The 12,990-nt window shown below is 33.2% G+C and overlaps 1 protein-coding gene across 3 annotated transcripts in view; it reads right to left on the bottom strand.

Annotated features, from left to right (window-relative positions):
• The window catches only part of LOC106868575 (mitogen-activated protein kinase 14), a 97,709-nt gene that overhangs the window by 37,702 nt on the left and 47,017 nt on the right, over window positions 1–12,990 (bottom strand). For all 3 annotated transcript variants that reach the window (XM_052967957.1, XM_052967955.1, XM_052967961.1), the window contains exons 7-12: window positions 9,641–9,688; window positions 7,333–7,450; window positions 5,611–5,682; window positions 5,378–5,457; window positions 3,807–3,885; window positions 1,255–1,428 (exon numbers count right to left, since the gene is read on the bottom strand). In XM_052967957.1, the coding sequence (XP_052823917.1) occupies window positions 1,255–1,428; window positions 3,807–3,885; window positions 5,378–5,457; window positions 5,611–5,682; window positions 7,333–7,450; window positions 9,641–9,688 (571 nt within the window). The remainder of the gene's footprint in view (window positions 1–1,254; window positions 1,429–3,806; window positions 3,886–5,377; window positions 5,458–5,610; window positions 5,683–7,332; window positions 7,451–9,640; window positions 9,689–12,990) is intronic.

Raw genomic sequence — 12,990 nt, 5'->3', positions numbered from 1 at the left:
TATATATATATATATACATATATATATAAGTATATACATATATACGTATACATATATATATATATACACACACGTGTACATTCCAAGTAGGGGTAGGGGTCCACCAAGGATCAGTCCTCAGCCCCGTCTTATTCATCATAGTCATCCAGGCAATAAGAGAGGAATTCAAGACTAGATGTCCCTGGGAGTTCCTCTATGCTGATGACCTTGCTGTAATTGCTTTGCTGAGTCACGATCAGAACTAGAGGAAAAGTTTCAGGTGTGGAAGCAAGGATTAGAATCAAAGGGCCTTAGAGTCAACCTAGCTAAAACCAAAGTCCTAATAAGTAGGAAGGCAGACAAACCACAAATCCCTTCAGGTAGATGGCCCTGCTCAATCTGTAGAAAAGGCATAGGTAGAAACTCTATAAGATGTACCGAATGTAAGCTATGGACACATAAGAGGTGCAGCAATATCAAAGGAAGGCTAAATGGAAAGGTAGTTTTTGTATGTGGCAGATGCTCAGGAGCAATAAACACTGAAAATGTGCAGAGAACAACTTCCGCCACATTCCACGGAGAAAAACTAGAAGTAGTTGATAGCTTCCGTTACCTAAGTGACCAAGTCAGTAACAGTGGAGGGTGCACTGAAAGTGTAGCTGCTAAAATAAGAATAGCCTGAGTTCAGAGAGCTCCTAGCACTGCTGGCGACAAAGGGCCTCTCGCTCAGAGTAAAAGGTAGACTGCATGATGCATGTGTACAAACAGCCATGCTACATGGGCTGTGACTGCTGAGGACATGCTTAAGCTTGCAAGGAATGAAGCTAGTATGCTCCGCTGGATGTGTAATGTCAGTGTGTATACATGACAGAGTGTAAGCGCCCTGAAAGAAAAGTTGGACATAAGAAACATCCGATGTGTATGCAAGGGGGACAACTGCACTGGTATGGTCGTGTTGCGAATAAATGACAAGTGTGTGAAAAAGTGTCACACCCTAGCAGTTGAGGGAACCTGTGGAAGAGGTAGACCCAGGAAGACCTGGGATGAGGTGGTGAAACATGACCTTCAAACAGTGGGCTTCACAGAGGCAATGACAAGTGACTGAGACCTTTGGAGATATGCTGTGCTTCAGAAGATCTGGCAAACCAAGTGAGACCATAACTGATCAGTGTTTCAAAACCAAAGATAATTTCTAAATATCTACTATTTATTCTTATTTTGTTATAATAATGATAAAAAAAAGGGACATGGTTATTAGTAAAAACATTTACTTACTTCTCCAAGCTTCCAGAGACAGTTCCTCATTTTCATAAGGATCTCTAAAGACTGGGGAACTAGGTTCGTCAGTAGGATCAGAATATTGATGGAGATATGGATGGGCAAGTGCTTCCTCAGCAGTAATTCTTTGGTCAGCATCAAGAACAAGCATCTTACTTAACAGATTAATAGCTAAAATTAGAATAATCAAAAATTAGAACAATAGCTAAAATTAGAATAATCAAAAGTTAATTTCACAAAAAAAAAAAAAAAAAAAAAAAAAAAAGCAAATTTTTAATAAAGAAATTGCAGTCTATCTTAAGATTTGATGAAAACATCAAACAATCTATGCCATAAAACTCAAAGCATGTAGTATCTATATAAAGTTTAAAGACAAAAATTACAAATTTAACCTGCTTTTTGACGAAGAGACAGGATACATGTTGATGTAAAATGACGTCACTTATGTCATCATACTGAATCAAAATAAATCAATTTTAAAGTTTACTACAAACAACACTGATATGCCGAGAGATAGTTGTCACACTGTCGAGCTATCAAGATATTAAAAGGGGGCAAATGACTGTATTGTGCACAAAAATTCAGAGTAGTTTGCTTCAATTAAACTCCTCATGAGGAAAGCACCTTGATTACACATTTTAGGGTGGTAAAATACTGTAGTAGGGATACTCTCTTTTTCTTTTTTTATTTGTTTCAGTCATTTGACTGCAGCCATGCTGGAGCACCGCCTTTAGTCGAGAAAATCAACCTCAGGACTTATTCTTTGGATGCCTAGTACTTATTCTATCGATTTCTTTTGCCGAACCGCTAAGTTACGGGGATCTAAACACACTACCATCGGTTGTCAAGCGATGTTGGGGAGACAAACACAGACACACGAACACATATATATATATATATATATATATATATATATATACATATATATGACAGGTTTCTTTCAGTTTCCGTCTACCAAATACACTCACAAGGCTTTGGTCCTCCCGAGGCTATCGTAGAAGACACTTGCCCAAGGTGCCACGCAGTGGGAATGAACCTGGAACCATGTGATTGGTAAGCAAGCTACTTACCACACAGCCACTCCTACGCCTATATACATTGATAGTATACATTGAATATAAGTGATTAGCAAAAATGAAGCATTGGCATTATTGAGGCAGCCAGAACAGACAACAAAATAATCTATTTAAATAAGACTCAACACGACATTTATCTTTATCAGTTTGAGACAGAAAACACAAAAATTTCAGTGTCATGTGCTGAAGTATTACCAGCGTCTGACTTAAATACTTTGTACTCAATTCAAACCAAAAAAAGTACACAAATAGTGTAGTAAAATTTCTGGTAGATTGAAAGATAATTAGAATATCAGATATGACAGATGCATAGATGGTAATAGCAATAAAAACACACAATAAAGTAAGTTCAGGAAGAAGTAGTAAGTGATGAATTAAAAATTACAATAGCTAAAATAAGAAAAAGGATGTAAAAGTTTAGGAAACAATTACCTGTTAGCAACAAGTTTATACTTCCATAGTAAATGAAGATTATATAAAGCAAGTCTAAAAAATGTAATACTGCATGGTAGTGAAACATAAATATATGCTGGAGAAATATGAAACGTAATCCATTGGACAAATTAGCTTGTACGACAGGCAGAGCTAAAAGTCCTACTGATTGTTGGGCCTTTCATTACCAACCCAATAGATTCCACCTATTGTTATCAAAGAATATGATCCATTTTAGATTACTTTTTCATATTTAAATCAAAATATTGACATAAATCCTGTAACTACATTAATGATATGATTTTAGGAGATCAACAACTGTTTCACATTGTCTGATATTTTTAGACATGAATTTTGTTTACTGAATTCTTTGGAAATATTTTTTGCATCATTCTTAAAAAGTTTTTGTATAATGGATATTAACTTTAAGCAATGACTTTCAATATAAAAGAGTTTCGAAGAAAAAGAAACAGCCATTGTAAATTGAAATACATCTAATATAATAACCATATGCTGGACTGAGTCAAATGTTTCTATTTTCAATAATAAAAATAGCTCAGACAGTAATATTGGAAAGGGTGAACTCTAAAAAGTGAGTAGTCATTTAGCTCCTCTACAAGAAACCTACCCTGCTTTGGTCCTTTGTTCACTTTAGCCCTCACTATTCCTTATTCTCCCAATATAAAGTTGCTCCCTTAGAGGTCTTGATTTAGCAAACTGCAAGACAACCTCACTAGTGTTGATGCCAAAAAAAAAAAAAAACAGTACACACTGTAAGGTAATTAGCACTAAGAAGGGCATCCAGCCATAGACACCTTGCCAAAGCAGATACTGGAGCCTGATGCAGTCCTCAGATCCATTGGATCCTGTCAAACCACCCAACCCATGCCAGTGAGGAACATGGACATTAAATGCTGATAACGATAATTAGTTCACAAATATTGATAATTAGAAATAAATTCAGTCAAAAATCATAAAAATTATACAAACAGGAAGCAATGAAAGATTAGAATTAATAATAATGTATTTGTTCTAACTTACCAAGAGGATTAGCATTCTCAAAGTATCTTTCAAAATCTTTACTTATTATGTTTGGCAATGATCTTACATATTCACGAGCCTTGTATAATAACCAAAAACAAGTTATTAGAATCAAGTAATCAAATTATAGAAATATACACACATTTAAACATATATTCATAGAGGTGGGAGTTAAGTGATGAATGCCAGGGGAAGGGACTTGTGTCAGTTGATTGTTAATGTTTAGCCCAGGGTAGCTTTGATCAAGCAAGTACCTAAACAACATTTCAAAAGAATTACAGTTGTGACCACCCTGTCTTTGGGGGGGGGGCATAATGGGTCACATTGCCCAATTCCCTATTCAAGATACTAAATCGTGACTCAAGTGTGATTTGGCCTGAAATTTTCAACAGATTGAGTGAGTGGCCATATAGAGGTACCTACATAAATTCATGTGGGCTAATGGAAATTAATAATGAATAACGGAGGTAAAGAGCTAATCTAAAGGAGACAGAATAAAGATTTGAAGAGTTAGTTCACAACTCTCTTCCAGATAAGAAAATCAGTTTATCATGGCCATTTTGGCACAAAATTTATTGAGAATGGAGTGGAGATGCTGCTAAATATACTGTCCTTCAAACCTAACTTTATCTATGTATAACACATAGTGGGTAATGATGAAAAATCAAAGTATGTTAACAGGAAATCACTATATATGAATGATATAAATAAATTTTATAAATGTTTATTGCACATAACAGATGCATTATTAGTTGGTACTGAGACAGATTATTTTATTACCATTCATTTTAGTAGGTCATTTTAAAATTCGTTGTTTAACTTTCAACCAGGTCTGCCCTGATCAAGTAACCCCCATGATCAAAGTATTGTAGATGTAATAGCTCACCTTTTACAACTGCATTGTATTTTCTTACTTAAAACTATAAAGTCTGATTTGAAGAAGAGATGGTGGCTTTTTACTAGCAGTTTTAGTAAATGCATATTGTCTTCATCAATGACATAGGAGAGAACTTATTAATCACGTGTGTGTGCAGTTGCACACTGTACTTTCATCTACATAGACATGCTTCAATAATTTCATAACACTTTTAATTTGCCTGCTTGACCTCGCTGGTGTTTTGTAGCCAAAGCAATCCAATGAACAGAACAGTGCTCTATGTACAAACTGGCAGAAGTGTAAATGGCCTACAAAACATACAACCAGTAGCAGTATTGTTGGACAACACTTGGAATTAAATAAACTTTATGGTTTATTTAATATGGATGAATATTTTAGTTAACGTTAAGGCAGCAAGCTGGCAGAATCATTAGCAATGCCAGGTAAAATGCTTAGTGGCATTTTATCCATCTTTATATTCTGAGTTCAAATTCAACCAAAGTCGACTTTGCCTTTCATCCTACTGGGATCAATAAAATAGGTACTACCTGAGCACTGGAGTTGATGTAATTGACTTACTCACTCCCCTGAAATTGCTGGCCTTGTGCCAAAATTTGAAACCAACATTTTAGTCACGATTACCATAGATTTATTTTTTTAAGTATTTTTTTTACAAAATCATATGAAAACTTACATCGGAACTGGAAATATTTTCAATGAATTCTTCACTTGGCTTCCCCAGCATTATCAAAATTTTATTTAATTGATCAATGTCGTTTATGTGTTAAGGAATTTTTTCTTTTTATGTGAATCAACTTTTATTTATAACAGATAATTCAAGTAATTAACAGATGACAAAAAAAAAATGAATGTGATAAACAACAAAATAAATACAAGGTGTTATTAAAAGCCATAAGTAAAGGATACGATCATTTCCAGGAAAAAGAGCATGTCCAAGAATCATTTCTGCCATAATGCAACCAACAGACCACATATCAACTAGAAGAAAAGAAAATTGTTACTAAAAAGTTTTAATTCAGTTAGATATCTCTATAGTCATCTATATCATAATGGAGAAAGCTGCGTAATGAATATATATCTAACAGTTGCTAAAAGAAAGCAATTATTAATGGTTTGACCAGCTGGAAATTTTTTTATAAATTCACGTTCCAAGAAATTTCCTGTAATTTTGATTTCTGAAGTTTATTGAATATTTGAACAACATGTTTTTCACAAATTTAAATATTCATTGCATTTACTGAAGAGTAAATTTTAATGTTTAATAAACAATATTATTCATTTGCAACAGTCTTTCACTCTCTCTCTAGCTTCTATTTTCATTAATGATAATTTAACATATATTCATTTCAAGTTTTAGTTTACTATTTGCAAAATCCACAGTTTATTCTGTATACACAATGTAAAAAAATTATTTATTGAATGAATGAATACTAGCAGACAAAATAGCTGTATAACTTTGAGGCTTCACAATTTCAAGAATAATGTCAGTTTCTGGAGTTTGTTAAATGAATATTTTTGATAAAGTGAAAATTTCTTAATATACTGGTATAACTTGAAAAAAAAAAAATTAATTCATTTTGTTGGTATGGCTGTTTGGAATGCTATATGCCTTACAATAATAATCATGTGATCATTGCTGTTTCTAGCATCCTAAACGTAGTTGGGTTACCTTGAAATTTGTTTAAATTAGAAATATATTACAACTACAATAAATTACTGAAAGAAATATTTACTAAGCAAGTGAGACTTTTTATAAATTAAAATTTTCAGGAAAATTTACTTTCTGAACTTCTTTTTATTATTGAATATTTCAAGTTCATAAATTTAAATATTCAGTAAAAGATAGCTTTTACTGAGCTTTTATTTGTATGATTTTCATTTCATGTTTATTTCATTCATTATTTGCAATGTTCTGTCTCTCTCTCTCTCTCTCTCTCTCTCTCTCTCTCACACACACACATATACACACAGTCTCACTAATATAAGCACACATTCCAGCAATAATTACATATTATATTGGACAACTTATTAAAATTTACTGAAGTTTCGAACTCATATGACTTATTTCCTTTCCATTGTAATCTAAGAATTATCAAGTGAATTTGTTGCTATGGCTGTTTAATATGCTACAGGTATTAAAATATCACTAGGTGATCGCTATTTTTTTGCACACTAAATATAGTTGGACTACCTTGATGTTTATTTAAAAAAGAAAGGTTATGACTGATAAAATAATGAAAGCAATATTTACTAAGCAAGAGAACACTATTATACAAAGAAACAATTAGATGTAAAATCTAAAAATTATTAGAATTGGGAATCAAATGTGAAAATATTATCAAGTAGCTAGCAGAAAACCGCCCGGAGGGCAGTCTTTCTGTTAGTAATTATAATTATTATTATCATTTTTAGTTATATTACATTAGCTAGGAATTGGATATTACAGAAAAGAAGTGCCTTGCTGGATATAACAATTTATTTCTTTTGCCAAAAGGGAAGAAAACAATTTGTGATCATTTTTTACATTCATTTTTCTATACTAGCATGAGCTAGACGTATATTATTGGAACATTGTTTTACAATCAAATAGATGGCATTAAGGAATAATTTATAGAACAAAACCATTACCTGCTTTGCCATTATAATGTCGCCAGTTTAACATAATTTCTGGAGCACGATACCAACGAGTGGCTACATAGCCAGTCATTTCACTGTCTGTCATGCGAGCTAATCCAAAATCAAGAATCTATAAAATAACAAAACATTAAAGAAAAAATTTAATCAAATGATTTAACAAAGAAATCCCATGGTAATAAATTATGATATTAGTTATTCTTGATTTAAATGTGTTGTTGATATAAGTACAATGGATGAAGATGTAAGCCAGCATGTCATTGGTTTGTTGGAATTTCATTAGAACAGTCATAAAAAAAATAGAAAAAAACACATGAACATGTGGACAAATATAAAAGTCAGAATAATTATATTCTTAAATTATCATTTCTGATTTAAACATTTCAGAAACACAACATAAACGCAACAGCACATGCTTCCATACCTGTTATGACCTGTATAAATAAAAGTTGAGAAATAGTTTATTATTACATAACACCTGCTTTTCATGCTGCAGAGGCTGGACAGTTTGACAGGCTCCAGCAAATCACAGGGCTGTGTTTAGCTTTAGTGTCAGCTTTGATATGGTTTCTATGTCTAGATGCTCTTCCTATCACCAATCACTTTCCAGTGTGTATTGGGTGCTTTTCTTGTGCCACTAGCACTAGTGAAGCAACCAAGTAACTTTACAAAACAGGAAAAGAGCAAGAAAAAGCTCCCCACTTGACTAAGTGGGATATTTGAGAGGCGGGGAAGTGGCTTTATGCCAGGTGTCGAGAGGCTCAATTATGATTGAAGGACAAGCACAAGTTATGTTTCAGAAGGATATATTAATGACTTACAGGTCAAACAAGACACAACACAGACTTGAGACATTTTAAAAATCAACCTCACTGATTTGTTGCTATCTCCTTTCAAGATATAAATCAATCAGTGAAGTCAATCAGTTTATTGATTTACCTTTGAGATTGAAATAATGCAGTGCTTTATGCAATGTCTGAGGTTCTATTTTGAAATTGCTTCAACATTTTCTTAAAGTAGGTTCACTGTTAATTTTTATTAGAGATAACTTTAATTGAAAATGTGTTTTCAAGGCTTACTTTCTGAATCTGTAACATTCAATTATCCACAATCAAACAGTGTAAAGAAATATCATGTTTAATATTCTAGTTACCTTTCAATCTGTCAGAGATTTTATTGCAAAATTTATGCACCTACTTTTTGCACAAAACACATGGTATTGAGATCATACCAACTCACTACCTACATACTGAGCAATGCATTGACTCAGGTGCCACTAGGATTTTGTGTTTTCTCTCAATAATTTATACTTCAGATTGTGTTGATTTGTATACTTTTGAACTCTAAACTAGAAATCAGAACACTCAGCCCAGACTTTTATGTTACTGCCTCATGAACTACAATGAATAGAAGCTGTGGATAAAGCCTTGGGTTAAGTGTCTACCTATACTCTAACTTCCTCACTGAACCCACTGACAACTCTCTCCTACCTTGAAAACAACACCCCTAGCTTGTCTAGGTCTCACTTGTTTCTTTAGCATCCACCAGTCTACAAACTACTGACTTGCAATTGGAAAGAAAAGCTGCTTGTTTGTAGCTAAAATATCAACACTTTAGCTCCACATTCTGGGATGAACTAAAAACGTAAACCTTATCCTCTAACTTGACTCTACTATACTTTGCTACATACTTCTAGCTCTCAGTTTGAGACATCAATAACTGCCCTTCTCCCAGGACAACTCATTTGTGTCTGTAGCTGTTGACAAATGTTCTGTTGTACCAGTTATTGAACAAAATTGTACCAACCAATTAACTAATGACTACAGTATCTACATAACCTGATGTAACTACATCTGATGCTCTTTATTCTTGCCTTGATATGAATTGCTTCTGAGCAAACCTCCATTCAACATTTAACAACCACTTGTAATATCTGAGCTTTTCTTTCCTTGTCCGGGAGGACAAGCATGCAAATGATGTTTTAGTTACACTTCTTTCCAATGATAGCTTAATTTATACACAAACTGAATCTTGTTATTCACAATACTTTATGTCTCTAATATTCCCGATAAGTAAGCATTATCTAAGATTGATTGGAAGTTTGAACAGTAGAATTCTCTTAGCTTTCTTTTGTCATATGCAGTTTAACATTCCTCTTCACCAACAGAGGATTACAAACCACTAAACTATGTTGCTAGGTACATTCCTCAACAATAATTTGGTAATCAATGATCTGCATTTTCATTCCTGGTTAGATGTTCATCTAGTGAGTTTAATAATAATTAATGTTTTAAGTAATTACCCGAAGTTCACAGTCTTCATTTATGGCCAGATTTCCAGGCTTTAGATCCTGAAAGCAAAATAATATTCAATAAAGAAGTTTGAAATAAATTTTTTCTAGATTAAGCTTACATATAAAATACGTTTTGTTAATAAAAAAAAGAAGAAAAAAGGAAAACATGTGATTTCCATTTCCAGAAAGCTGAAAAAATGAAGAACCCAAACTCTTTCTAAACATTGTGCCCACAAATTGTCCACTTGAAAATTCATCTGAAATTCCAGTGATATAACTGGGAAAAAAAAATTAGGAGATAAAAATTTTTAAATTTAAAAAGTACTTTCAACCTTTATTTAAATTCAGCAAAAAAAAAATAAATCAAGATGCTCACAATACTGAATCTGTTTAGAGATGGCAAGCAATATGACTAGGCATGGCTGTATGGTTAAGAAATTCACTTCACAATAACTTTTTGTCTTGGATTTAACCCTAATATGCAGCGCTTTCATCAAGTGAATTCTATCATAGACATAGGTTGTCAACACCATGTAAGAAGAATGAGGTGGATGGAATCACTGTAGAAGCCTATGATGTGTGTGTTCATATCTATATCAGAAATAGTACAAACGTCAGTTACGAAACAATAAAAAGGTACATTATGAATCCCTTGAGATATTTGTTCTACACCAAGTTAGAGACACTTCTGTATCTCTCCTGCCATAAGAAATGCAATAAAACAGTGATAGGCCAATGGGAAACTTGTAACCAATGAGACTATTGTGCACAAACTACTAAATAAATTAAATCAAAGTAACTATATAGTACTCCTATGCATTAGTAGTTAATTGAAGTAAAATTATATCTTTTTTATTCTCGTAGAACCATCTAAAATATATTTTGATGCAAAAATACTAGATATACCACAGAAAGACAAAATGGAATAGGCAGGACAAGAGGAGAAGCGAGATAGAAAGTCGCTGATGAGGTCACAAAATGTGTGATGTAAGAACTCTGACAAATAATAATAATAATAATAATGATGATGAAATCAAATAAATATTGCATGTGTTTGACTGGCAAAAGATGACCATCCCAAGTATAACAATGTTTTCTACATCTTTTACAGACAAAAAATAAACTACAGCTCATCTCTTCTTGTTCAACTGTCCAACCCATACCAGCTAGGAAAACGGGACATTAAATGATGATGATATCTGCATACAGGTACACATGCGTGCGCGTGTGGTATATATGCCTTTGCTACTCAACTTTTATACAGTTTTTATACATGAGAAAAATCTTAAGTTTAAATCAATCTCAGATCTGTTGATTCCTTTGGGAAAAATTCTCACTAATGTTCTATACAGTATTTCCAGAATTGAAAATTTTGTCTATAACTCATTGACTTTTTATATTTCATATTTAACTGATAAAAACCCAAGATTTCAGATTTCTTTTGCAGCACAGAAAATATTTTTAAAAAAAAGTCAGGGGTGGAAAAATTATGTTTAATTAATGTTTGTCAATTACAATGAATCTTAATCATGATATAACCCTTTTATTACTATATTTCTGTTGACATACACTGCTTTTGTTTTAAATAATTTTGAAAATGAAGAGTTTAGTAAAATAACTTTGCTATGATTAAGCTTGTGTTCTGATCATAAATTTACAAGCAATTTCAATGGAAAATTATAATTTAGATGACTTTAAAATAGGGAATTTGTATCACAGAACCAAAAAGATTAAAAAAAAAAAAGAAAAAACAATGACATAAAACAATAGTAACCTAAATCAAAGATGAAAAAAATAGTCAAAGCCAACTCAGTCTGATATAAGATGTGTATTTGAATACTTCCTGACACAGTTTTACCTACAGTAAAACTTATAGCATTTTCAATACTGCTCATATAAGTCTTATTATAGAATGAAACCATACCAACAAACTTATTTCACATCAAACTGACCCACAAATAACTTCATTCATGAGAAATAGGTCTGTATAAATAACACCCTATCTACCTACACACAACTTCTCTATATTTAGTTTTAATCAGCTGACATATGTAGTATGTATGTATTTATAAATATATATATCATCATCATTTAATGTCCATTGTTCATGCTTGGCATGGGTTGGACAGTTTGACTGGGCTGGCACACTTGAAGGCTGCACCAGACTCCAGTCTGATTTGGCATGGTTTTCTATGGTTGGATGCCCTTCCTAATGTCAACCACTCAGAGTGTAATGGGTGCTTTTACATGCCACGGCATGGGTGCCATTTACATGACACCGGGTGCCATTTACATGACACCGGGTGCATTTACATGCCACCGGCACAAGTACCAATTTGTGTGACACTGGTATCCGCCACAACTGTGATTTTGCTCAGCTTGATGGGTCTTTTTCTCAAGCATGACATAATGCCAAAGGTCTAGGTTATTGCCTCCATGAGGCCCAACACTTGAAAGAAACTCAACCACTTTGCCTCCATGATATATATATATATATATACATATATATCCCTCTCTCACTCTCTGGGAGAGAGGCACAAGCACATACACAGACATATACACACACGGCAGTAACTTCCACCTACCAAATTCAATCACAAAGCTTCGGTCAGCTCATACATACATAAAAATAAAAAATATGGTGGTACTGGGAGAGCACCAGCTTTGCAAGAGATAGAAGTCAAATGACTTCAGAAGCCACAAATAGCTCACCTTATGAACACGCATGACGAAAATCAAGCAAGAAATAAAAATTAGGCTCCTACCTTTAAAAGAAATAGCAGATAGCTTAATACCAGTTTTAGGTTCTGAATTAAACATTCTTCTACATCTGGCAAAGCTGGTACTCTCTCAGTACCATTGTATTTTTTAAAACTTGCCTGCATGGTTCATGCTTTGAACAGCCACTAATATTATTAATAATATACTAGCATACTTATTTATAAATTATTCACTTAGTTCGTCTATGTATGTGCCTCGGGCCATCAAATGAACAAGCAAGAATGGTGAGGAGAATATGTTTAAATTTGACTTCTCTTGCAGTAAGCTTAACTGAAGATGGGTTAAGAATATTTAATACAGAATCCGAAACTGGTATTAAGCTATCTGCAATTTCCTCTGCGACTTGTGCAAAGGTAGGAACCTAATTTTTATTCCTTCCCCAATTTTCACCATGCTTGTTCGTGAGCTATTTGTGACTTCCGAAGTCATTTGACTTCTATCTCTAGCAAAGCTGGTACTCTTCCAGTATCATATTTTTTAAACTTGCCTGCACGGTTCTCGTTTTCAATAGCCACTAATAATTATTCTATTATTAATATACTTGTATATATATGTATATGTATATATATATATATATA

The sequence above is a fragment of the Octopus bimaculoides genome, chromosome 1 (genome assembly GCF_001194135.2).
Source record: "Octopus bimaculoides isolate UCB-OBI-ISO-001 chromosome 1, ASM119413v2, whole genome shotgun sequence".
NCBI classification, from domain to species: domain Eukaryota; kingdom Metazoa; phylum Mollusca; class Cephalopoda; order Octopoda; family Octopodidae; genus Octopus; species Octopus bimaculoides.
Note: the sequence above shows the minus strand (reverse complement) of the source record. Positions and strands in the feature narration are given on the sequence as shown.